Source organism: Arvicanthis niloticus, chromosome 2, assembly GCF_011762505.2.
Source record: "Arvicanthis niloticus isolate mArvNil1 chromosome 2, mArvNil1.pat.X, whole genome shotgun sequence".
In the NCBI taxonomy this organism is placed as follows: domain Eukaryota; kingdom Metazoa; phylum Chordata; class Mammalia; order Rodentia; family Muridae; genus Arvicanthis; species Arvicanthis niloticus.
The window spans coordinates 21434438-21462380 of record NC_047659.1 but is presented as its reverse complement, the minus strand read 5'-3'; the positions used below and the strand labels follow the sequence as shown (position 1 = coordinate 21462380).

At 38.4% G+C, this 27943-nt stretch overlaps 1 protein-coding gene across 1 annotated transcript in view; it reads right to left on the bottom strand.

The window, feature by feature from the left end:
- Window positions 1-27732, bottom strand: part of Arhgap15 (Rho GTPase activating protein 15) — a 585234-nt gene extending 557502 nt beyond the window's left edge. The window contains exon 1 of the mRNA XM_034495451.2: window positions 27613-27732. Within this exon, the coding sequence (XP_034351342.1) occupies window positions 27613-27623 (11 nt within the window). The 5' untranslated portion in view covers window positions 27624-27732. The remainder of the gene's footprint in view (window positions 1-27612) is intronic.
- Between the last annotated feature and the right edge of the window lie 211 nt (window positions 27733-27943).

The following is a 27943-nucleotide window of genomic DNA, read 5'->3' as shown; positions in this document are numbered from 1 at the left end:
TGCATGCAGTGCCATGGAGACCAGAAGAGGGTATCAGATCACCTGAAATTGGACTTAAAGATGAACATTTGTGATGCAAACACAGCTTCCCTGATGCTGATTGTCGACCTTTTCCTAGCCTGGCCATTGAACTCTCAATACTGGGCATAAGGATACAATGTTAGATAAAGCAATGACCAGTCCGATTTCTGCAGGAAATACAACCCAAAAGAACAGTAGCCTTACATTTGAGGGATCGAGAGCACTGATATCTATTGGCTTAAGTTGAATTAGCTTAGTTATAGAGATCAAGAAAATAGGCATTAAATATGTAACATAAAAATGATTTTTTTTTAATTTTTTGTTTGTGTTTTGTTTTGGGACAGGGTCTTATCTTGTATGTCTCAGGCTTTCCTTATACTCACTAAATATCCTAGGATAACCCTAATCTTATTATTCAACCCCCCTGCCTCCATATATATGTATGGAGTGTCATTTCACAACAAATGGGAACTAAAAATTATGACAACTTAAAATATTTATAGATTTCTTTATTTTCTACATGGCAGTCAATATTCACAATAGTTCATTTTCTGAATCTCTAGAAATCTTGTGAAATGGACATCTAATCCAATTTTTCTAGAAAAACAATGCTCAACAAGACTAAGGACTTTACTAGCAAAAGAGGTGTAATGTGTACCTGATTCCAAGAAAAAGCAACACAGAAGGACAAATTCTAGTGCATCTATGCAATTAAAACAAAGTATGTGTGTCATGGTTGGGGTGGGGGTTGGGGTAACTGACCAGTTAAGGACTTGACTGTTTTGGAGGACTCAAGTCCTGTTCACACAAATAATATTTGGTTGCTCACAGCAGCTTTTAATTCCGTATCTAAGGGCTCCAAAACTTCTGTCCTCCAAGAATGCTTGCACTTGTATGTACCCATATACAGACACGTATGCATATACATACTTAAACATGTTAAAAGTGAAACGATCTATTCAGGAACAATAAGATGAAGAGTCGTAGACTCATTCTGTCAAATGAATGACACAAGTCCAAAGGAAAAATGACACAACTGGAAGTATATTAGATGACCGAGTCTCACACATCTGGAATTCCAGCAGCCAGGAAGCTGAAGCAGGAGAGTGATGAGTTCTGGGTCAGCCTGGGCTACATAACAAGAACCTCTGTCAGAAAAAAAAAGAACATCCACTCTGCTATCATATTTCTACAGTGTTCTAAAAAAGTGTAAACCAACATGAGAAAAAAGCCCTAACTGCAATTTCTTAAGGAAAATGAAGACGGTGGGGCAAGAATTGCTTAAACCTTAAAGGAGGAAATGTGGGAGTGAAATGGATATTCAACACATTGATGAAATGTGGTGATGGTTCCATGCTCATAATATAAAATGGACATCTATGCACCCCAAATAACTATACTCTATCATACTTCAGGTATAATATGCAAAGTTGCTTATAGGAAAGTTGATCAAAGAATTCCTTAGCCATGTTTGTTTGTTTGTTTGTTTTATTGATTCTGTTTCACATCATGCACCCAAGTCCCATCCCCTCCCATCCCCTCATATCTGCCCTTAGCTTGTGCAACTTCCCTTCATCCCCCCCACAATAAACACACGTACACACGTACACACTCAAAAACAAAGTATAGAAAACTTCTCATCATGGAAGATATAGTATGTCATATTATGCCATTTTTTACTTGTTTGCTTTTTATCGTTTTAATGAGCGTATCTGAATATGTGATAAAACGTATCTAATTGAATAGAAAAGAGCTCTTTCAATGGGTATAAAGTAAAAATTAAGGTAATAATTATATTTCACCTTCCTCTACAAAGGTCTTTCATTTTTAAATGAAGCTCTCTGAGTGCATTCGAGGTTTGAAATTTTACATTATTCAACAGATTCAAAGCCTAAGTATGGGGAATTTGTCGTATTACTGGAGGAGTCATTCATGCTGAAGTCTCTATCTTATGACTGAGATGATCCAGTACTGTATTTTCAGAGCCCCAGCCTGTGCATTTATAGGACATGTTGCTTTTCTACATCTGTACAACTTTTGGATTTAAATAAAAAATTGCATTCTTATCCTCTTTTTTAAAAATGCTTGGCGTTGTACTACTGCCAAATGGGAGTGTTACTTACTAAACTTCTTTTCTGGGTTCTCCAATTACTTGGGGACAACCTGACTATTTCAGTGTCTGCTCTCAGCTGTATGATTCTTTGTGTCCATTTTTTGAAGTTTGCTCTTTTTCTTTCCCCTAACCATTGCATCCTCTTTCCTCTGACCTCACCTTGTTAATGCCTCGCTACACCATGAGTCCTGTCTTTCTTCACCTTTCCTTGTACCATAGTCCTCCATGCCTCCAGGGGTTATATGCCATGTATGCAGGTGGGTTTCTGAAACTAGACACCCAGTGGTGAACTCCATGCTTACGATGCTGTCCTTTGTGCATGTATATTTTTGATACATGTATTCTGTAAGTCAGGCACATTAAGAGATCACAGTTATAACATTGTAATAGGAGATCTGCCAAATATGTTTTTTTTTTAATCTTAAAATTGTGCTATTCCTATGTTTCTTCTAGTTACAAGGGGGGAAGATGTATGCCTAAGTGACTTCATGCAGTGTGTGAATGAGGTAGAACTGTGAATAGGATTAAGCCCTGCACAAGAATTGCACAAAGACAAGTAAAATCAAATATAAGATGCTGAACACTGGCTCTAATTACTGGGAGGGTTACCAAGCCATTAGAGCTTGGGTATCACACACAACTAAGATGCTACACACAGGAACGATTCAGGTTCTTGAGTGTCAGAGTTGACCACATTCACTTTCACCGTGTTCTTAGAGCAGCATATGAGTAATCAAACTTAATTTTTTTTTTACTTCAGGGAAATTCTTGTTTAATACTTTTATAACAGGATGGACTGCACTTAATTGAAACCGTGGGAAGCTAAGGAGCTTCAACTAATTTTATTTTGCTGCTACTCACTTCGTAGCATTGTGCAGCTTAATTTTCTGCAATGTGACTCAAACTAGAGTCACATTAAGAAGAGCGAACGTCAACTGAGGAGTTTCTCCTTCAGATCCATCCATAGAAAAGTCTGTGGAGCAATTTCTTCATTAACAGTTGATGTGAACGGGCTCAGTACACTGAGGGTGACACCTTCCCTAGGCCCATGATCCTGGTTGTGTAAGAAATCCTGCTGAGCAAGCAATGGAGAGCAAACTAGGAAGCAGTGTGTTCTCCTTGGTGTTTGCTTCTTTTCTTGTCTCCTGCTTTAGTCCTTTCTCTGGCTTCCTTGGATAATAAACTATATATAATCTGCAAGTCAAATTGCTGTTTTCTTCATCCAGTTGTAGTATTTCATCACAGGAGAAAAGAAAAACAATAGGAAAACTACTTTTTAATTCTTCTTTTATTTCCAACTATTGCATGTTTCTAATTTTGTAGAACAATATCGTGTGCTAAAAAGGTTTTTTTTTTTAATGTCACAGTGCCTGTTTTTTTTTTTTTTTAAAGAAAGGAGTGATGGCTCAGTTGGTTAAGAGCCTGCCACACAAGCATAAGTCACTGAATTCAAATCCTTATCCTCCATGTGCAAACCTAAAATCTAGGCATAGGAGGTAGATACTGCGAGATCGCTAGAATTTATTGAAAGGCAAACTAGCTGAATCAGTAATCAGCTTCTATCTCAAACCTTGAAGTGAGGAGTGATAGAGAAAAGGATTCTATATCTACAGCTCCTTCTCTTTCATGTATGCATGCACATTCAGGAACACCTCCATGTGTACCTCCACATATGCACAAAACCACACATATACATCACACACAGCAAAAAGATTTCTGTCTGCTGAGAAACTTTATTCCTTCAAGGTTTACTGAGATTCTCCCAGGAGGTAGACAACATCTTAGCTATTAGAGATTGTTCTTATATCAAATGCTCCACAGCTTTCTAAGGATGATAGAGGAACAGATTAATCATTATCTAATTACATTATCTAATAAGTAAATGAGACTGTACCCAGATTGGGAGATCAGTTTTTATCAGACTAAGGATGAGATAGCAGATGGAGAATGCAATTTTGCCAGGAAAGATCAGAATGCTGGGCTAGGTTGGGCAACCTGGGCAAATCAGGCAAGGGTTTAGGTTGTACACAGCCTTGCAAACATTTAGAATAGTGTAAACTAGCTAACCTATGCTTGCACAAAAGAGAAACAAAGTGAGAATAAAGAGAAAAAACTGAAGGGAAGCCATGACTGATGTTATAAGGAAAGTGGTGTTTGACTTCTGGGTGAGATTGTATTCCTTGCCTGTCTTCTGGTTGAGGCATGACTTGAGGGCATTTGACAAAACTATACTAAGCTGGTATTGTAAACCCTTCAGAAGAGGGTCTGAGAGAAGAGACTTCCCTTAGCACCAGATAGCACCTTCTATAGAGCAGAGGGCAGTGCTCTATAAAAGTGCTCTATAGAAGTGCCCTCTATAGATGGCAGTGCTCAGAGTGCCCTCTGCTCCAACCTCCCTGTTGACAGAGAAAGGTGCACAAAAGGCTGGAGAAAGGAGGAGATGGAGTGATCAAATGGAATCGGAACAAAAGCTGTAGTGGTGGGCAGTGTATGTGCAGAGGTAGCAGACTCTCATTGAGTGTGTCAGCAGCCACTGATAATGTATAACTGTCTCTAGATCATATTTTCCCATGTGTAATTTGATCCTACTTACAGACCTTTCTTTACCCTCCTACAATTTCTCCTGTCCCCTTACCTTCATCCTTCAGCTCTCAATCTTTCTACCACACACCCTACAGTTGTCTTTATAATTTGGCTGTTAAAGCCCCTATTTTGTCTCTCACTTAGACATTGAATCATCTACACAAGTGGGACTTCTTGAAGTTCCCATTACCTGTCATTCTTGACCTTCTTAAAACACCTATTTTCGCAGCGAGCTACTTAGATAAATTTATTCCAACTAAACCATTGAACATTATGAAAGATTACCCAGCTATCTCGATAACTCTCAAAAGAGCATTTGGCTAAATATCAAACCAGAAACTCTTCTGGCAGTGAGAATCTTTGCATCAGGTAGAAGAATGTTGATCAGGTCACACTACATATTGCCTTAAGGAAGCTCCATGGAGATACAGTCGGGGTTGTACATGAGTGTTGCATCCTGGAAAGTGCCCCCTAGGTTTATCAAAGTGATGTCCCAGTCTTCATGAAATACATTTTCTGATACCAAACCATATCACAAAACATGTTCAGTCTTAACTCACACTTGTGCATTCCTACTGACTTGGAACCTAGTACCTGAGAGTGTTTAGACTTCCGTACGCACTGTGTGCATTTTGAGGCATCTTTAAAAAGGATATAAAGAGATCTGTATCTCGAAACATAATTCTAAAATTATTATCAGGAATTTTAAATGCACTTCTATTGTTCTGCCCATATCTTAATCTCATAACTCTTGGTTGTTTAGCTTTTGTTATGCTGCTGCTACTTGTTTCTTATCTGTATGACTTAGTAACCCCTGGCACGTTGCTAATACTAGTGATAGCAACTCTGCTTATATCAAATCTGCACTCCTGCTCAGATTCCTTGTGGCTTATCCTCGACTACGTCATTCACTTAAATCATCATTTTTATTACATGTGAAAAAAAACAATGCTTTCTGCAAGAGGTACTCAATAATGATAAATGTCTAACAAGACATGGAAGAACGAGACAATTTTGCACATCCCTGAGATAGCCACTGATTTTATAAATTTTTCCTCCAAATCCCCCATTCTAAATTTAGAAATAGAAATGGAAATGGAAATCAATCATTTAAGCCTGGCTTTGCTAGTCCTCTAGAGTTCCTGATTTTGTGTGTCCTAAGAGAAAGCGTGAGTATCTTGTGGTATCACGCAAGTTCCACTTTGAATCCTGTTTTAAAAACAGGAAGCAGTGATGACGAAACATTTCATAAGAGCCACACAAATGCTGGCTTTGGTCCTCAGACTCAATTCTGTGGTGCTGTGCGCTCTATTTTACCCCTCACCCTGCAACAGTCCAACGAGGAGTGGATGTAATATGTAATTGTGAATTCTACAGCTGTCCTGCCAATTATTTTTTGCACTGTTAATTATGTGGAAGTTCAGCAGCATGCCCTTTTGAGTTTGGAAATAGAGTTTTGACATCTCTTTCAAAACAGCAGCATTAAAAAGAAGAGTATATTAAGATATCTTTGAGCTATGGAAAAGGGAAGAGGCACCATGATCATGCAGTCTCCATGTTGTGGGACTCGGCAGACTTGAGCTTAAGCATGTTGCTTTTCTTCTCCAACTTGCCGTGGGAAGTTCAAAGTTACTCTAGGCAGCACAGGATCCTGTGTCCCTAAACATATGTGGTGCCATTGTGGACTCCATAGTCAGGAGAGAGAGTAAGTCTGAGAAACTAAGAGGACAAAGATTCCAAAGTAAGTCTATCAGAGAAGAGGAAAGTAAAATGACCACCATGCAGTCACATTAGGTACATCATATGTATCATTATATCATATCATATCATCATACCATATCATATCACAGTGTATCATATATATCATTAGTTATATCATTATATCATGTCATGTCATAGCATAGCATATATATCACTAGATACATCACATGTATCATCATACCATGTCATGTCCTGTCATGTCATGTCATGTCATGTCATATCATATCATTAGGTACATCATGTATATGCATTGGAATGTCATATAAATTTTCCTAATTAATTAATATGTGTGCCTGTGGGTTTTAGAAAACAAGAAAGAGAAGAAGCACTTCTAAGATATACAAATTAAAAACAAATATGGAAAGTAGTTAATGCTAGTGTATGTAGCTTACCCACACATCATCAGGAAAACATCTGGCTAAGCTTCTTTCTTTCTTTTTTTTTTTTTTAATGAATATGTGTATTTTGTCCTTAGCATTGTTTTTGAAGACCAAGGCACTGTGAATATGTCATAGCGAGTCAGAGGCACAAAGAAGCAAGGCTTTTTATACTTTATGTGGCCAGAATTAAAGTACTCCTTGAGATTCATATAGATTTCCAAAAATGTACCAAACACCATATTTCCATTCCATTTCGGAATAACCCTTATGTTTCCTTCTTATTGCGAAAAATGAACATCTCCCTTGAGAACAAGATTGCTTCGGGCAGTTTATATATGTACATACACACACATACACAAATATGAACTTTTTCATATGACATTGGCTACCACAAGGGACTTTCTGAGGACAACTATTTCAGAATCAGATATCAAAAGCACTCTCAGAGAATTCCTATTTTATCAGCGTCAGCCTAGATTCTCCTTGTATAGCAGATGAGCTATGTGGCCACCCCCCACCCAAAAAAGTGAGGTCCTTTCTGCCCCCACCAAATTTAGAAAGCCTCTGTGCAATCAGACCCTTTTCCTGTCTCTGCTTGTGGGGGACAGACTGACTCTCCAGGTCTGCTAAGGGTTCATGGCTACTCCACAGACAAACATTATTTCTCAGAGAAATTCATTTCAATCCCCTGGAAAGATCTTACGTTGATCTGTGGTAGAACAAAGTCTATTCGTTCCCCAGTGGAAATGACTTGTGGCTGTGGTAGCTCCAGTAATATGTGGCACAACCTTCGTGTCATGCTTTCCTGACAGGTCAGTAATTAACTTGCATTGCAATTGCTTGCTGCGTCTACCACAGCAGCCGTTTACCAAAATAACATTTTAATTTCAGTTTCCTCCCAGATTACATTCCTTTTCTTTTTTTTCTCCCAGTGGCTTCTACATCTCTATTAAGTCTCATTTCCCCAGACCACTTCCATAAGCTGAGAGAATGCAATAAAACCCAGTTTCAAAAATGTCAAATATAATGAGAAAGGAAGATCACAGTAAAGGAATTTGATCATAGCCAGCCCATTGGGTAACATTGCCTTCGACAGGGCAGGTGTTATATATGGGAAATGTGATAATAAGACTTTACGTTTATTTAAGCAATATCAGGGAATCTGAGGATAGGCTGCACTTACTGAAAATGGCTGACAGGTCAGGTGCTTAGGCAAATTGTAATATTACTATTATTATTCTGGCATGTGTCCATCCTAAGTGGAGAGTTCATTTAAAAAAAAAATCAAACAAAAACAATAACAATAAACAAATAAACTAACAACAACCAAAGCAGAATAGATCCAAAATCTGTATGGTAGGCATTTCTGACATTCATTAATTTTAAGTTATTGACACACTCCTATCTCAGAAGCACATTAGAAAGAGTCTCATAGAAACAAAGCAGCCAGTTTTTAGACCAATGTGTAATGGATCTTCAGCCAGAGAAACGGGCTTGTTGTGTCTCACAGGTTCTACAGCAATTAGCAAGAATCTTGCGGTAGAGTTAGGCATAGCATACTTGTCTACCATGGAGTCTGATAAGGTTGCAATAGAGAAGGAACAGGGGAAATTGTCAAGATAAAGGTGTCATTAGAGCTGGTGTTGATGATAAATAAAATGTCACTGGAGAAGGGATAATCAGAGCCTCACAGGCTAATATCACCAAATTCAAAGAAGAAAGACACTTATATCCACATTGAGGTAGAGAGTGGGTAGCTCCGAGGAAGAGCTAATTAGAGAAAGTCCAGTAGGGCTGACTCAGGCGAATCTGCGAGTGCTTTCAAGAAACTTGAACGCATCTTATAGAACTTGGAGACACTTGGTTATTTGTTTAAGGTCATTTTGCTTTTCAAAAGATGTGGTATGGGACAATGAGACAGGTCAGCTGGTCAAAGCTCTTCGTTGCACAGGTCTGTGTCCTAACCTTGACACCCAAAACCATGACAGACTGATAACTCAGTCCCAATTATCTTCTGATCACCATTATGTGCCATAGCACATGCCTAAACCCTACACACACACACACACACACACACACACACACACACCCCATTGAGAAACACAAATATAAACATATATTTCTTCATCTATTTATACATCTTATCATCATGGTAAGAGAACCATAGGACATAAGAAAACAATCCAGGATTTTAGAAAGTATGCTTTGGATATCCAAGTACTGGTATAATGGCATCAGACATACACAGAGCATGATAAGATGTGACAAGAAAGTCAACATTCTTAGGGATGAAGGTCACATGTACAATTGCGTTGAAGTAAGGACACAGGAAATGAGATTTGTGGAACTTTTGGTTCCTCCTGATGCTTAGGTTGCTGGGAAAGCATTGGAAAGACAGGACCAAAATGTGAGAGCAGAGGCAGTTACTATTCAAGACTGGAAGAAATTCTATGGAGAACTAGTCCCTTAATACAAAGGAGAGCTACATAAGATGTAAGGGAGGCAATCTTTGGTCTGGTTTCTCGTGAACTTTGTCTTGAAAATGTGAGGACTTTCAGTTTAGGGAAAAGATGGTTATCATAAGGAGCGGTATAAAGCATCGCTTAAAGAGAACTATCAGCCCAGTTGCCCAACAGCCACAAAGTTAGAAAACACTGGCCAAACAAACAGAATCTAGATATTTCCAGGGTCAGACGTGTGTGATGATCTTTGCTGGAAAAGTATCAAGTGCAGACATTTCATTTAAGCCTGTGTTGGTGTCTATTTCCTAGGATTTCTTGTTCTAAGGTAATTTCTGCCCGAAAGGGCTTTGACACTGTGGCAAAGTTCTCTATCAAGCTGGTTAAGTCTAGCTATTCATAGCAGTTACACAAGACTTTATCTCTGTCTGTGCCTGGGCAGGGGTCAAATATGCAGAAGTTGCATATTGCACAATTAGTGTTCATCAGTAATTAACAGTGATCAGTAATGTCAATACAGCTGGCATTTGTTTCATCTAGAAAATTTGTTATTGTGTCCATTATTCACTGCATAATGCTGATGTGTCCAATGTCTGTATTGATTGGATTGAATTTCGGTGCCAACAGGGTCTTTCTGGGGGGTGGAGACATTGTGACATTCGGTCGTTGTGAGGGATGATGGCCTTATGGCTGTATCATTAAAGGTTTCCAGAGTTGTTTTTAAATATATTTTAAACATGGATCTCTCTCTTTTTCTATGAGCGTGAAGCATGTTAAGAAGCTGTAAAGGCATGCTTGCCTGTGTGCTCATGTCTGTGTTTGTGTCAAAAGTTCAGTTACTTGTTACAAGCTGAACAGTTTTGAGCAATTACAGCTAAACACCACACTAGGACACTTTACTCTCTTATAGTAACTACCTCACCACACCAAAGGTAACTATGGTTCTGACTTTCTTATTGTGCTTATGTTTTCCCATTGTGCTGTGTCTTTCATCTACTGCTGTGTGACAATTCTTTAGAAATCTTGATTCAATCCATTTCGATTATATACATTTTCCACTTCAGGGTCGTCTTTCATTCCTTCAACGCTATCATTTTATTATCAGGATCCTTAATTTTTAACACTTTCTAATATATTCTTTCTTTTTTACAATTTTATTTTTCTGTATGAGTGTATAGCTACATACAATTATGGGTACCAAGCATGTGTCTGGTGCCCATGGAAACTATACAAAAAAATATCAGATCCCCTGGAACTGGAGTTACAGGTATGAGTAGGTATGTGAGTGCTAGGAACCAAAAATCATGTCCTCTGAAAGAGCAGTGAGCATCGTAGCTGCTTAGCCATTCCTCCAAGCCCTCCTTCCTCTCCTGCTCACTACCTTTTTCCTAAATGTACCCTGGCTAATTCTAGATTACTCCCAAACTTATTTGTATTCTATATTTCACTTTAAATAATTTGCTGTTTGCATTTTTATTTTTAAAACTGTAATTTAACTTGGAATAATTCTGTGTTTGGTATGAGATGGGATAAAATTATTGCCCTATGGATAGCTCATAGATGTATGTCTGCAGCTTTGACTTAAGTATCATCTTTAATCTGAACAAATAAAAAGGGACCATGAGCTAGCAAACCATCTAAAGGAACAGCTTCTAAAGAGCAATCCTAACAGCAGGCAGTGACAGTTGGGTATAAACTGTCAAGAACCAACATTATAAAAAAAATGGCATAAATACCTGGTCAGACTCAGGATCAACAATGGCAACTGAAGTAACAAGCCATGGCTATCCAACAGGGATGGGAAACAGCCAATGGTAATCTCAGAGGGGCAATACAGAAGCTATCCACTAGGTGGTTCATTAAAGAATGACAGACACCCACGTCCTGGGTAATGTTTCACATCAAGCTCAGTTATCGACAGAAAAGACTGGCAGTGTTGAAGTAGGACCTGTATACTTGTAAGTGGATAAAGTAACAAATGACCAGGTTTCCAGTAGAGAAAGCGATGGTCGGAGACAACTCAAATACCTAGTGAAGAAGAGGTGGCCTAATGAATGCCTGGCCTTGGAACTATGGTGGAAATGAACTTGATGTCCAAGACCAGTTGTTTTCACAACTACAGCAACCAATTTTCTCTTGAATTGAAGGCTGGTTAAAATTTATCCTAGGAGTTAGAAAGAAAAACAATGCAAGTACAATAGAAAACCAGCAGTTGACTATAACAGCAAAGTGAGGAGGGAAATTATAAAGCAATGGTCTTCAATGATCTATGTCTATAGCTTTAAGCTATTTATAGCTATTAAGAGCGCAATCTTAGCCAGGTCTTCTACAGTCATTCTAAGTCAGTAAGATTGACAAGGAGATTCAGAAGCCACATTCACCCATCACCCATCAGGGACTCAAATTTTCCTACATTTAAACTATTTTATAAAGGTTTATAATGTCTCTTTTATTTTTGATTATACACACACACACACACACACACACACACGTATGTGTGTGTGTGTGTGTGTGTGTATTATTTGCATATGGCCAGTGCAGGCAGAGCCCAGAAGGAGGGTTGCGCTCTCCTGGAGGTGGAATTACAGGTTGCTGTGAGCTCTTCCAATGTGCATGCATGTCAGGCAGCAAGTCCTCTTGACTGCGGGGCATCTCCAGTGTGTCCAGCTTCTATACATTATTCTTATATAAGTGCTATGCTAAAATCATTGCTATATCATCCCTAGCTTCATCCTGTTCTTGTTTTAGCTATAGTTGTTTTATGAAAGTTCACTTTAGAGCATGCAGGTGTTGGAATAGTGTCCTTGGGAGGAGGGGAGGCTATGGGAAGAGTCCTAGATGTATGAAAACAGTGTTTCTATATGAGAGTTAGATGCTAAAAACAAACTTCCACCATAAATAGCGCTGAAAATTAGTCCTTTCACATAGGAGATAAGCCCAGACATAGCATACCCCAGAATCCAGGTCTACTGTGCCACCTTCCATTCAGTTCAGAGAACTCTGTTACTCTTGGTTTGTTCGCTTCTATCAGGGACTTGGGAAGTGTGAATGTGTAACAAATTGAACACTTGCAAAAGATCTCTCCTAGTTAAAAGGCAGAGGAAGGTTGAAAGGGTTCATCTTGCAAATGTTCTTTCTAGAGGCCAAGGAGAGTAAAATGAGGAAAAACTATTGGCCAGGTCACGGTATCTAAAGTGAATTTTAAAGCAGAGTTTTCATCCTCTATCTTTGAAAAAAAAACCCAATATCCCATTTTCATTGCACATCTTAGGATGTATCCAGCGCTATCTGGGCTGAGTAGCTGAAGGTCCTCATGCTTTTTTCGTTAGCATCTTTAGTCCCTTCCATTGCTTCAATTATCTTAATTCAGGAACCTTTGGGGAAGATGGCTCCTCCTTCTAAACCAGTGTAGCTTTCCTTTGGTTTCCATAGTACCTGGAGCCTCCTGTCAGCTAGAAAATAGAAGCAATGAGGGTGAATAATATACCTCCAACAGAGCTCCAGTTCACTGAACTGTATTGTAATCTTTATTAGTTTATCCAAGCTTCTATTCTAATTTGGAGAATGCATAACACTTAAAGTATAAGAGTACATGCAAGTCACATTGTATGGACTGAGCAGGCGCTCTCTCCCTCTCTCTCTCTCTCTATATGTGTATATATATATATATATATATATGTATATATATATATATATACATATATATATGCATTCATTAACATTTTTGAGAAAATAGGCTATGGATTTGAAGGAAATCAGGGAGGAAATGTTGGCAGGAGATAAGAAAAAATTGTGATATAATTATAATCTTAAAAATAAAATAATAAAATATACTGGTATGGGGATTTATTTAAAATATTTTGGTAATGCTTTCTTTATTTTCTGAGTGGCTTTACTTGCTAAACCCCTTTGCTATGACCCTTATGAGATGCAGAGCTTCTCATCTGTTAATAGACAGATTTATTTATATGATGAAATGAGTATGCATCTACACCCTGGTTATATCACTCACAACATGTACTGGGAAGTCTGTGTGTGTATGTTTGAATGTATGTTTGAGTGTGTTCTCTCTCTCTCTCTCTCTCTCTCTCTCTCTCTCTCTCTCTCTCTCTCTCTCTCTCTCTATCTCTTTCTGTCTCTCTCTGCCTCCCTCCCACCCTCTGTGTGTGTGTGTGTGTGTGTGTACTAGTTTGAACAGACACATTGTGTCAGTGTTTAGATGTTGCTACTATAACTACCCTCACATGAGTCATGAAAGCCTTTGAATCCCCTAGAACACTACATCTACACACATGTAGATACCAGGTGACACTCTATAATACTGAGTCGATATCATATGATTTAAAATGTCAGTTGAAAAAAATATATCTCTATTACTCAGTTAAGTTAAACTTTTGAAGTCATATTTTAATGATTTTAAAATGTTTTGGAGAGAGTTGGCAGCAGAAGAAAATTTATTCTTTCTAGTTAAGAAAATGAACCCAGTCATGAAATCTAGACAGACAAAACAAACTTAAATGAAAAGCTATATATAAATGGATGGTTTCTCAAAAGATAATTCAATGTTTTAACCAATCCCTAAGGATTCTTAGGCTGTCTTAAGTGTACAAAAGTTAGTTAGTGACTCTTGTTCCTTCTGTGACACCTGTTCTTGCTTCCATAAGAACAGCTATAAATTAACAAGAGGTGGAAAAGGCAGTCAGTCAGCCAACCAGATTCAGCCCACAGACATATGGTGTTGGGCCTGAACAATGTTTTAAAATGTTTGGAATCAATTTTCAATTGAAAATGAGACCTGATGTTTATTTTTTTAAACAAAAAGCAATAATTTTAAAAAAATAGACAGAAAAAAAAAAACCGTTGCATATCCTCACTTGAAAAAATCATTAGCGTTGGCAAAGTGATCCAGATTGTCTGACAGCAGTCAGCTGGATGAGGGCTCCTTTTATACCCTTTAGAGAGGATACATTCCCTGTGGTCCCCAGTCTTCTCTCTGAGCAACACTTGCTTGTATGAGCTGTCTGGTGTGGGGGTGTTTTTGATAAAGACACCTGACATCAGTATACATAGAAACATTCCTCATCTGATGTGCACTGAGCAGAGTTGCAGCTGTACATTAAGTCTCCATACATTTTTATATTCTACTCTGTAAATTCAGACGGTAAGTTAGACATGGGGTGTGCTGTTTGCAGGATGAACCCTGAATGAGTTTTTTCAGACATCATTTCTCACAGTCGTCTCAATGTGATTCCTATCATACAGTAAGAGTATGTTGTGCTCTTTGATACTGCAAAGTGATTTCCCACTTTCTTCTCTTGCTCTGGCCTCTTTTGCTATTCCTATTATATCTGGACAGATATTTGTATCCTAACATTTTTTGTTCTTCATTTAGGGTGTGTCTAATCTGTTCAATTAACTGTGGGCTTCTTAAAGGCAGACAGTGCGGCCAAAGTTGCTATGTACAGCGTTGCTTTGCGGATGATTGGTGCTGGTCTACAATTCCATGTCACCAATTCCACCAGCACCATGGGCATGTTCAAGTTTGCTATTGTGTTTTAAATGGTTGTGATTCCTGATTGGTGCAAAGTATCATTGCATTACTGTGTTTCATCTCTGCCTCCCACTTACAAGAACCAAATGCACCCAAGATTGTGTAACAGAGTGAAAGGAAGCCGGAACAATTACTTCATCTTACTCTCTCCACATCTATGCCATTATTTATACTCTTTTGCACATCTGCCACACAGACTTGTATCCAGGTTTCTTATGCCTCACTAGTAAGTACCCACCCCATTGCTAATCCTATTTCTTGCAGCCAGATGGCTGATCTAGAACTTATTGCCAAGCATCCACGGGAACTTCTGGCTCTCCACGGACAGAAGCCCAGCTGCTGACAGTGTTACCTCAGCTCTTGGGTTCCCTAATTAAACATAGGGCTCTCATCAGTGCCCCATATTGGTATATGCCATTTCACAATAAGATTGGTATATCCACCTAACCTTGATAATAGAACACTGAGGTGGTTTACCCAGGGAAGAACTGAAACAAGACAAAACAAACTTGTCAACAATTGATATATTGTAGCTCACAATTTCTTTTCTTTATTGTTTTTTTTTTTTTTCCTCAGACACATCTCTATGGCCTCATCATACCTGCCTCAGGTCGTGCATTTTAAAACTTGGACAAGCCGGGCAGCGGTGGCACACGCCTTTAATCCCAACACTTGGGAGGCAGAGGCAGGTGAATTTCTGAGTTCAAGGCCAGCCTGCTCTACAGCGTGAGTTCCAGGACAGCCAGGGCTACACAGAGAAAGCCTGTCGTGAACATCCTAAATAAATAAATAAATAAATAAATAAATAAATAAATAAACAAATAAATAAAAACTTGGACAAAACTAAAAAATGTGTAAGCTAAAAGGCAGTAAAAAGAATTATATACTTTTCTCTATCCTACATCTTAACTTTTCTATGTTCACACTAAATTCAGTTCTAAAGACTGGCTACTACTTTTTTGAAAAATAAGAGTCCTTTAAAATTGAATTCTATTTCTAGCAAAAGCCTGTTTTGAGCTTTCTGACGTAACAGTTCTCTATAAACTGAAAACAAACAAAAGAGGAATTAACCCATCTTTTCTCTTCCCTGTACAATCAGACTGTGTTCCCACATATGGCTCTGTGATGGAAATGAAACTAATAGCAAGAAATTGCTCAGGATGAGTTTTGCAAACTTATAAGAATACTTAGAACTCAAATAGAACAAAAAGTATGCTACTCTTATCTTTAGATAAGAATAAAGAGAAGGTAAAAGAAAGCCACAGATTCAAGCAATAATCTAATGACTACTGCTGCTGTCACGGATACATGCAACCGTTAGATTTTTATTACATAACACACTAGGCACATTTTAAACATACATTGTTTTCCTTATGTTTCTGTTCTTTTGGGGAAGTTTCCTATCTTACAGAAGAGAAAACACAGGCTCAAAATGATTAAGTAACTCAAAAATTATAGTTTTACAATGCAGGTTTAAAATGTGTGTGTGTGTGTGTGTGTGTGTGTGTGTACATGTGTTTGTATATGTGTATATGTGGGTGTGTCTTATACACATATGTACATATGTGTGGGGGTCTATATGTGTACTGTGTATGAAAGAATACTTGTCTCCATATTTTTCCAAGATGTTTCTTAAAACATTGCCATTACTTTTAAGAAGGAAAATGTCCCATGGTAAAAGTTGAGGGAACAAATGTTCTAAAGCTAGCACCACAGATCTAATCTAATCCTTGCGGAAACCAGAGAGCAAAAAGACATATGTAATAAGGGTCTGAGCCAGGGGCAAATGATGCCTTCCCGGGCATGTTTACAATGGCATGCTTTCTTGAAGCAGGCCAGACTGCTAAGGATTCTGTCACATTCCAACAGTGTCATTAGCTGAGGACAAAGATTCTAACAGATGATTTGGGGGGAACATTCAAGATCTAAACTGTAGCAGCAAATCACAGATGTAGTTTATAAATTTCTTGTAGCTTATTTGGAGGAGTCTTAAGAATTTTATTCAGTCCTCTATTTCAAAATTGAATAATATAAACATATAATAAATACAAAAATGTTAGTAGATTGCTATTTTGTCATTGTTCATACTAAATCTTTGAGATGCGTGCCAGCTGTATTTCAATAATTTTTCAGGTAGTTGTGGCTAGTTGCTATCACATGTGGCCTTAGGATTGAAGGTCTGAGACTAGGCACAGAGATCAGAGGATCAGAGGTAAATGAATAGACAGAGACACCAATGTAACATAACCTTCCATTTTAAAGCTCCACTAAGCAACTCAGCACATGCAGAGAGGAATCAGCTGGTTTGCATAGATTGAGACACAGCTTTAGCCAAGCAGAATTCTTTCAGAGGCTTCTAGACCCTATGGAGTGGTATCATGGCACAGTTTGTAACCCCAGCACTTAGGAGAGAGAGGACTGTGGATGACTAGTACCAGGCTAGCCTAACTCAGGCTATACCATCTAAAACAAGAACCTATTAACAAAATAAACAGACAAGAAAGAAAAGTCAGAATTGCTTAATTGAATTGTGCCACTGAATTGAGTTGGGAACCAGCACATCACATGATGTACAGGCCATGGGCTTCACATTACCCAGAACTACCCACACACCATGATCCAGTTACCAAGTAGCTCTGTATTTTAGAATACTTAACTGTTCAAGCTTTGGTAGTGTCTCTTTAAAATGGAACTAGCAACATGTTTACATAATTTTGGTAGATACCACATATTATTTAGGTCTGTTTAAAAAAAAAAAAAACTTTAAAATCCATAGCTGTGATGGTGATCATTAAGATCACAACTTTATCTTAGTGTAATGTCCAGTTTCTTGATAAACAAGGGCTACTGTATAATTCCGAGAGCACCATAATACTCTACACGGTGAGCGTTTCTTGCTTGTATCTGCTTCCTGTAGGAAGGCCATCAAGGTGGTGTACTTTAGAGGCAAGTTGCTTGGTTCTGCAGTGTACCAGGTGGAAAGATGAATGTTGGCTGTGCTGCTCCATTTTTGGTCCTTCTATTATGAACACGAAGTTAAAGCAGTAAGATAAAGGAGCAGAGATGGAAGTCTCCCTGAAATGAGCACACATTCCCTGCCGTTCTCCCTTTTGCAGGGCTTCACAGACAAGGCCCTGTTTGTTGACTCTAAAGCAATAATTAGCTAGCAACATTGAAAACATAAAGCTCATACAAGCTTTTAGGAGATTAATCTATAGAAAACATAAAATATTACATTAAAAATCCCTTTTGCATAAATGCTTAAAATTTATTTGGCAAAAGTTTGGAGTATTTTCTAGTTTATAAATGTTTTCAAGGAGTTGCATGTTCTGATTCTCAAAAAGACTGTCAAATACAATTCATAACCTGAGGCCTGACACAGCTGAGCAGGTACCAATATCATAGAGTTAGTCAGTGATATTTATTGTACATATATTCATAAGTTCTTTTCTATATTTTTCTAATTTTTGGAACCAGAAAATGTCACACATCTTCAGAAATCTTTTTCTACTTTTATAGCTCATGGTCATCTTCCCCAGCATTCATTCTTTCACTGGGAAAAGAGTGTTTAATGCTTATTATAAGCAAATACCCTTGCAGGTTGTAAGTTGTTGGCAATAAAAAGAAATGCAAGGTGGACTGAAAATAGACTCTGAATAGATGAAAAATAATAAGCATCAGCCTGTAAAGGCAAATGAAAGAAGAGTAATGAGGTCCATGGTGTGTTGCAAACTACGAGAGGGGACTGAATGTAGTTTGAGGTATAGTAGTAATACTTAGACGAGAACTGCATTGTCTATGTCTTCAAAATGCCACTTCAGCTACTCCTTGGAAAAGCTAGGGGGGAGAGCATAAGTCTGCTGCGGTGACGGTAATAGAAATGGCGAAAGTGCGGAGTTGAAGACAAAACATACATCAGGTTGTCCTCTGCTTTGGTCTAATTCCCTCCTACAAAGTGTAGATCTATCAGTCAAAATGTAAGTAGCAAATCAATGTTTTATGCACCTAAGAACTCAGATACAGTTAAAATAGATCCGCTTAAACAATAACAATGATTTGTAAGGCAGTATGTTTCAAAACATAATAGAAGGAGTTTATTTATTACACATTATTTTTTCTATATATTTGTTCTTCAGCAATATCATTAAGATTAGTAAGATATCGTTCCCTCGAAACGTAGCTAATAATATACTACAGCAAAAAAATTCATTTTTAGTTCAAAAATGCAACCAGAAATGTTGTAGGATTTCTCAAACTCAACTCTGTGAGTTAAGAAAAATATACACAAATAAGCATTGCCCTGTGCGACATTTGACTAGAGAGTATGGTGGTTCGAATGTGAATGGCCTCCATAGGCCATATTTGAATGCTTGTCACCTTCCAGACTCCCACCCCCCACCCTAACCCCTGTTTATAGAAGTGTTTGGGGAGAACTAAGAGGTGTTGTCTGGTAGGAGGAAGTGTGTCTCTAGGGGTGAACTTTGAGGTTTTAAAGGCCCTTCCCATTCCCAGTTAATTCTCTCTGTGTCTGTCTTCGTCTCTGTCTCTGACAGTCACTCTTGTTCTTTGTCCTTCTATCTGCCCCATGGCTATCAGCTCAACTTGCAAACACTCAGCTACTCAGCTACTCTCTCAGCACAATGCCTGCCTGCCTGCCTGCTTAGTACTCTGCCATGATTGTCATGAACTCACTCTCTGAAACTAGAAGCAAACACTCAATTAAAAGCCTTATTTTATAAATTGCTTTTGCCGTGCTGCCTCTTCAGGAACAGAAGAAGAAGAGTGAATTGATTGGTGTGATTTTTGTCTAAAACTTCATGGCATTGCACATTTTAGTGTATCCATTTATCAGAGTTTTGGGTAGAAAACCATTATACCAACAAACACCGTAATAAAAATAAGTCTAAGAAAGAAGGGACACTTTAGGAAAGCCATCAGTGAAACATAAACAGTATGGGGAAAGCTCTGTCTGTAGTTCTCAGAATTTCCTTACAGCTCAGGGAGTAGAATGGGTTTAGAGGAAAGAGAAGGAAGGAGGGTAACTGAGCAAAATTCTAGGTTGCTCCAGGTAGACAGAGAGATGGTGCAATAATTATGGATGATGGAAGAAGAGCATTGTGGGTTGAGGGGCAGTGGCAGTGCTTAATTAACTACTTTGGTTTGCTTTTGAAAGGTCTCTTGTGTGTGTGTGTGTGTGTGTGTGTGTGTGTGTTTATGTGTGCGTGTAAGAGAGAGAGAGAGAGAGAGAGAGAGAGAGAGAGAGAGAGAGAGAGAGAGATACCCGCCAGCAGGAGTGTAGAGGTATAGAGTTCAGAATTTCAGTAGACAACTTTCTGATGTTGGTTTTTATTTTCCACTTTGTATTCTTGAGGTGGAGTTTCTCTTTGTCTCTGCCTCACTGTGTTCTTCAGGCTAGCTGATCTATGGGCTTCTGGGTGACTCTTCTGTTTCAACCTCACTAAGATTATAGAGCCATGTGTACTGTATCTTGTTTTTGACATGGATTCTGGGGGTTAGAATTTAAATGTGCAGACTTCTTTAGCAAGCTTTTTAACAACCTCTCTCTTATAGCTATCTCAAGGGACTGTTTTGGTATAGTTATTTTGTCTTGTCATGTACATTCATGGTAAGATGATTGGTAGCCAATTGCATTTACAGTTTTAGTGCTATGAACAAAGGTTTTATCTCAAGATCTAATTAGTATATAGATAAAATTTACAGTCACAGAACTAAAGATTACCTAGAAAGAAACATCTAGGACATAACTAACTGTACATCCCAAGACTGATCTAGATGATTTCAGTGTTTGCAGATCAGGATGGTGGGGTAAAGTCCAGAAAAGATACTAAGAATGATCATCCACCCAAATTAGTCAGAAGGAAAACAGATCAGGGCACTCTGAGAAACCAAACGAGAGGTTACAGGACAAGAGGGGTCTAAAAAAGCAATATGTGCAGTATGTGCAGTGTGTGCAGTGTGTGCCGTGTGTGCAACATTGCAGTATGTGCAGCAAGTGCAGTATGTGCAACATTGCAGTGTGTGCAGTATGTGTGGTGTGTGTAGTGTGTGCAGCATTACAGTGTGTGCAGTATGTGTAGCATGTGCAGTGTGTCCAGTGTGTGCAGTATGTGCAGTATGAACAGCAAGTGCAGTATGTGCAGCAAGTGCAGTATGTGCAGCAAGTGCAGTATGTATAGCAAGTGCAGTATGTGTAGCATGTGCAGTTCATTCAGTGTGTGCAGTGTGTGCAGTGTGTGCAGTGTGTGCAGTGTGTGCAGTATGTGTGGTATGTGCAATATGCACAGCACTTGCAGTATGTGCAATATATGCAAAATTACACTGTGTGTAGTGTGTGTGGTATGTGCAGTATTGCAGTGTAATCAGTGTGTGCAACATTGCAGTGTGTGCAGTGTGTGTAGTGTGTGTAGTGTGTGTAGTGTGTGCAGTGTGTAGTGTGTGCAGTGTGTGCAGAATTGCAGTGTGTTCAGTGTGTGCAGCATTGTAGTATGTGCAGCATTGCAGTGTGTGTAGTATGAGCAGTATTCAAAGCAAGTGCAGTATGTGCAGCAAGTGTAGAATGTGTAGCATGTGCAGTTTGTTCAGTGTGTGCAGTGTGTGTAGTGTGTGTGGTATGTGCAGTATTGCAGTATGTGCAGTGTGTATAGTCTGTGCAGTGTGTTCAGTGTATGCATTGTGTGCAATGTTACAGTATGTGCAGTATACATAGTGTATGCAGTATGTGCAGCTCAGAAACTGGATAAAATGGAAGTACAATAACCACTATATGTTCAAGTGAAGAGTTGTGGGGGTCTATCTGTAGTATGTGTTTTAATGCTCATGAGAAATTGGGTTTATACACATAAATTTATGTTCATAGTCTTATGTTTGTATGTCTCTTCACTATTTAAAATTTCTACTGCCTGGAACATATATCTAATATTTTGTTTCACCAATAATACTCAACACTTTACAGGATACAATTTTGAAGCTGAAGTTCATTATAGACTTTAATTCAATTAGGCTATTTTTATTAAAATAGAAAAAATTTACTAAATAATATACAATTGTATGTGGATGAGGTAACTAGCCTTGACAAAACAGAGAATCTCCTTGGGGATGGCTTTCTGGGAATGTCTCTGTGGGGTTATCTTGAGTATATTCAACCTGATATGGGAAGACCCGTCTTAATTGTTGGGGAGACATTACTTGGGCAGAAGACACTGGGCTATATGAGATGGTGAATGTGCTCAGTACTAGAAAGCACACATTCATTCATTTTCTCTCTGATTCTTTGCTGTGGACACAGAGTTGCTTGCTGTCTCAATCTGCTGACATTGTGACTTCTCCTACAATGATAGTCTATAACATTGAGCCCTGAGCTGAAATAAACCTTTTCCTTCTAAGTTACTTCCTCAGAGTATCTCATCACAGCAGTAGAGATAGGACACTGAGAATGGTGGTTCATGGGTGTGTTCCCAGCACACATGAGGGTGATGTAGGAGAACCGGCATAAGTTATAGGCCAACCTGGCCTACATGAGAGAGTCTGGCATAGGCTACACAAAACCTTTGAGGCCTGCCTTGGCTATGTTGTAAAACTATATCTAAGAATCTTTTATTTTTTTTAAATAAAACCCTACAATTGTATTGTGTTATCGACTAGGGCCGTTTTTAAATAAAATGTTCCATCTGGTTTTTGGCACCTGGAAGTACTCACTGTCATCAGATGAGCTTCCAACTGTTTCAGGGAAGACAGAAACTAGGAAGCATGAATTCCCTCAACTTCCTCTCCTCATTTCATCTTATCTATATCCAATTCATCTACATTCAAACTCATTAAAGCCTGCTTCCTTCTGTTTAAGGTTATTTATCTACTTGAGCTAGTGATTACACCCATCTGTCTCTGGCTCCTTTGAGACCTGTTGGGTTTCTGGATGTATTGTTTTATTTGCATTCTTTCTCTCCTTCCTTTGAGCATTCACAGTGCAATCTCCCCCTCCACAGTCTTTAGAAAAATTTGTTTCATGGATGCTAAGCTATCCTTGGTTTGGTTTCTTACTTTCTTCAAGATCTCATGCCCAGGCTGGAATGTCACTAGATTTTTGTTTGTTTGTTTGTTTGTTTGTCTGTTTGAATTACACAAACCCCCTCCTTTACAGTGAAAACAGATATGATTTTTTAAAACAAACACAACTTCAATCATAATAGCAGAGATAGCACACTAAACTAGATCAAGATACAATTTTCTTAGTTTATGAAATCTGAGAAGCATGAGCATGCAGTCTGTCTGCTGACGTCCCCCTCTGACTGTAGAAGCTGAAGCAGCCAGAGGCATTCTCTCTGAAGCTTCTCCTGTTGCTCTCATGAAGTGTGGATAGGAACACAAGAGTTACAAGGACATGAAGAATGTCCTAATTTGTCACTAAGTTCAGCCTGTCTGCAAATTCCAAGGAGTACAGCACTCAACAGCGAGACAAATTGAAGAGGCAGACTAATGCTCACACAAGGAAACCCACTATCTGCCACTGTGGAGTCTTGAGCAGGGACACTGCCACTCACAATTGCTGTCATCTCTGAGTTGCTGTGCTCAGCAGGTAGATGCCAGGTGCATAGCAGGTACACTTCTTGATGGTCCAGCCATCCCTCTGCCCTCCCCTTTGCATTTCATCACTTTTCAGCAGACCTGGACCCTTCATTCCTGCTTTGAGATTGTCTGCCATTGCCTGTGTTTGCAAAGTTTGATACATCCATTTCCTGCTCTTTAGAAACTCACCATAAGCCCACCACACAATTTCCCTGAATTATCTGACTGGAAAGATCAAATGGTGTATTTACTAGTCACAAATTTTTTTCTAGTTTGTGGCCTGGCAAACAGCAATAGCAGCAAATTTTTGAATGGGTTTATGAGTCCAGATTGAACATGCTCTGTACCATTTTGTGGTAACTAATATGCTTAATTTGCATTGTAATAAGAACTGGCTGTTCTTGCAGAGGACCTGGGTTATGTTCCTAGGATTCACAACTGTCTGTAACTCCAGTTTCCGGGGACCTAGCACCCTCTTTTGTCCTCTGCACCATAGCTGTCACGTGATGTGCAGAAACACACACACACACAGGCAAAACTCTTATACATGTAAAATACAAGCAAATAAATCTTTCAAAATATGATAACTTTTGTCCTAGATTATAATAAACCTCACAATGTTCAAAAAATGTTTGCATAAATGGCTGTTGAAAATATTTTCAATTCAGTTTCCTGCAAGCTCTTATTTTACTCAGACCTCCCTTTAATGTATTTCTGTCTAATTACATCTTTGGAGAAGTTGGGAGCAATACTTTCAAATGCAACCATTTGTGACACTGGAGTGAGATCCTGTGGTTTTTGAGAAGCACAATAACCCTTCTGGGAAAGTGCTTCACTTCCTAATTCAGCAGAATATTTCTGTCTGAGAAAAACCATGTGCTACAGGTATAGACTCATTGGGTGAGATAGGACCTGAGTTTAAATTCCAGGGCTCTTGTATCTGATCCCAGTGAATGAAGTCAGAGACAAACCTTAGGTCTTATCGTGGTGATGGGAAAAGTATTCTTTTGCCATCAAGTTTGCAGAAAGGATAAAACACTAGCCTGAAGCTCTGCTGTTGAGTCAATGAGAATTTCTGCAGACTTCATAGAAGGTATGAAGACCTAATCCTAAGAGTCGAGTTGCAGGGGAGATCCTGGATCCTGCTATTCCTGACCTTGTGTTCTGTGGAGCTGTCGTGAATCAAGCACTCTCATGATACCCGGGCTAGCTTTGCATCATCAGCAACAAAAAGGATTGTGTTTACTATCAGGTAAGATTCATAAAAATTCTAAGTTCATCTTTTACTTTTGTCATATAACATGTATTTCACATTATAAAATTATGATATCCGAACAGTTCATTTCAGAGCCTTAAAGACTTAAAATAACAAAACAAAACACATCTTTAATCAAGGCAAATGGTTTGGTAGGTAAAGTCCTTACTACCCAAGCATGAAGATCAGGGTTTAGATTCCCAGCTTCCACATAAAAGTTCAGAAACTGGGGCCTGGGTTTGTAATTTCAGTGCTGGAAAAGCAGAGATGGGAGGATGCCTGGAGTTCTCTGGACATCCAGTCTAGCTTAGTAAGTGAGCTACACGGTCACTGAGACGTGTGATTGTGAAGAATTAAGGACGACATGTGACTTCTGGCCTATGCACAAACACAAACATGAGTGAGCATGCAGACACACACATATGTGCACCTTCACAAGCACACTTGCATGTACATACACATCACACTCACTCATTCACAACAGTCTATGCCTACATCATGCCAAGTATGTTGTGTATGAAAACGTCAAAATTTTCTGAAGCTATATTGCAGAGGTTTTGTTAGACACTCTCGGAAATTCTGTCTTTAAATATCACAGATTGGACTGGGGGTAGCAAGACACTCTGTCCTGGACTATTTCCAACTGGTTATCACATACCATTTTTTTTTTTTTTAAACAAGACTGGAAATTTTCAACACTAAAATGGTCATTTGAATCCTGTTATCTGAGAGATCATACTAGAGCTATGCTTGACAGAGAAGGCTTGGCAAGGACATCAAAACCATGTAGCCTGCCTTTAAAGGACAAGGATGCTTGCCTTAGAGTCCCGATGTTTTGTATCATGGGATAAGTAAACTGTGTGATTCTAGATGAGACACTTCGTGGGGCACACAGTGACAAACGGCCAAGAAACAGCAAAGGGAAGGTACACAGGAAATCCTTTTTTTCTTTCTAAAGGTGGCTGGCCCCAAGTAAAAAGCATGGTGTTCTTTACCAGCTCTTGCTCTGCAGTGAGTTTGAAAATAAAATTCTCTGCCTTGTTTCATTTCACTAAAACTTACCTAGCTATTCGACATGCACAAAAACAGAATGATCTGGAATAACTCATTTGTAATCCAAGTCCCTTAAGATTTGATCTGAATAGTCCAGAATCTTTGCACCATTGTTTTGCAAAACAGATCTGAAATCATCAGTTTATGTATCTTCACTTGCTGCTTTGTCTACATCCCTCTCAAACTGTCTTAATTTGTCCTTCATTTCATACCAAAAAACATGTGACATTAACAGTATCTGTAAAGACACTTATTACAAATAATTTGTTTTTCAATTATATTAAATATTTTAAACCTTCATGGTCTTTTTCTTACTTCAGATGTTTGCCTGAACATTCATTTTTTGCTAGTGTGTGGGTTCTATCACCTCTATTCATGTGCTGTTCTTTTTATAATACAATGAATTCAGCAATAATGTATCAACAAAATTATCTGAAGAATACAGCTCAGAATGCAAAGTCTCAGCAGCGCAATATTGAAGACAGATTTAAATACTGCTTTCCACGGAGAGGAAATACAACAAATTGAAATTCTAATCAGAATATCAAAGCAAGTATATATTACCAAGAGCTTCTGACATGCTAACAATAAAAAGTATCGGATACCACGTCTCTAATCTCTATTTTTCTGTAATCATTTTAACAGTCAACAAGTAGCTAGCTGTGGTGTAGACAATTGAAGAGAGCTTAAAATGCACTGTGACAGGAGTGTGTCAGCCTGCTGAATAATTTCCTTTAAAACTGACCATGTCAAAAAATTTTATAAGTGTCTTTTAATAGAGCACAATAAAAGAAAAAGATTGTTGCCATTTACCAAGAAGGTAACCATTTTTAATAACCCCCTATATCTGCATTGTGGGGTATCACTTCCTTATCCACCAGCAGGATAAAATAATATTAGGGACAAGGGGATCATATCTGTGCTTTTATTAATTTTTTTCAGAACTCTCCAGTTAGATTTGTTTAGGTATTTGTCTCAGATTAGCAACATTTTGATGATATCTGTACCCTGCGTTAGAACGCACAGAGACAGTGCCACAATGTCAGTAGCTAAGAAAAGCTCTTGCTGCTTTCCAATGAGCAAATCCTTTTCATTTCAAAGGTTTATTATTTCAAAAAAAAAAAAAAAAAAAAAACCTTCAAAATACTGTTACTTTAAATGACAAAAGGATGCTGTCAAGTGAGCCCTCTCCCGAGAAACAGCCTCCAGTGAAATCAGGTGAAACTTTTGTTTTCAACATAAATGTCTATTTATGAATTAGAAAACTGGCCTGATGTTATCCAACTCAACACATAAATGTTAGGAGAAATACTCAGTTGTGACGGAGCTTATCTTTTTAGGTGATAAAACTTTCTTGCTCCGTAGCGGCTATTTTGCCAGACTATGTTTGAGAATCTTCTTATAGTGCTTTATAGAATGCCTGAGAATGATTATTTTTCACATCGAAATTTAAGAATCCCTTTCCTATGGTCATTTATATTGGCCCTTTTCTCTCGTTACCTGAATTGTGGATAATGAGAGTTTCAAAGTAGCTACCAGTTAAGGGTGCATGGTCTCATGTATTTTACTAACAGTTTCTTTTAAAAGCACTTTCAGTCTAAAACTTTTCTACACTTAGTCTTTAACATGTTAGACTAAAATCGTAAAAATACTAGCATAGTCTTTCCATAAATGAACTATGAACTTGTCAGTTACAGTTATAAAAAAAAAAATACACTTTTTTTTTTCACTGAAGGAAACAAGCTGATGTTTGGGTCACAGGTAAGAGCAATGCATTCTGTAGAAACGATTATATATTCATACCAGCAATACTTTCAAGTAGTTAACACGCAGTACAAACATAAGGTACATACCTTTTCTCCATGATGACTTGCTATTAAAACTGCCATCAACTCCTTTTTAGCGACTCTTTCAACAAAACGGAAAGGAGTAAGGTCACATGTCCTAAGGGGAGGTCTGTGCTAGTTGCTGCTTAATTTCAGTACTTAAGAGAAAAAAAAAATAGGCGGGGGCAAAGAGTGTGCAGAGACTCTAAAAAAACAACCCACTTCCTGGGTACATGCAGTTAACCGCATTATTCCTCTTAAGAGTTTGCCTTGCAGTCAGTCAACAATATCATTATTTAACAATGTTACAGTGAGTTTTAAAGTGTCATAGATTATACGGGATGTATCAGGTTTAATC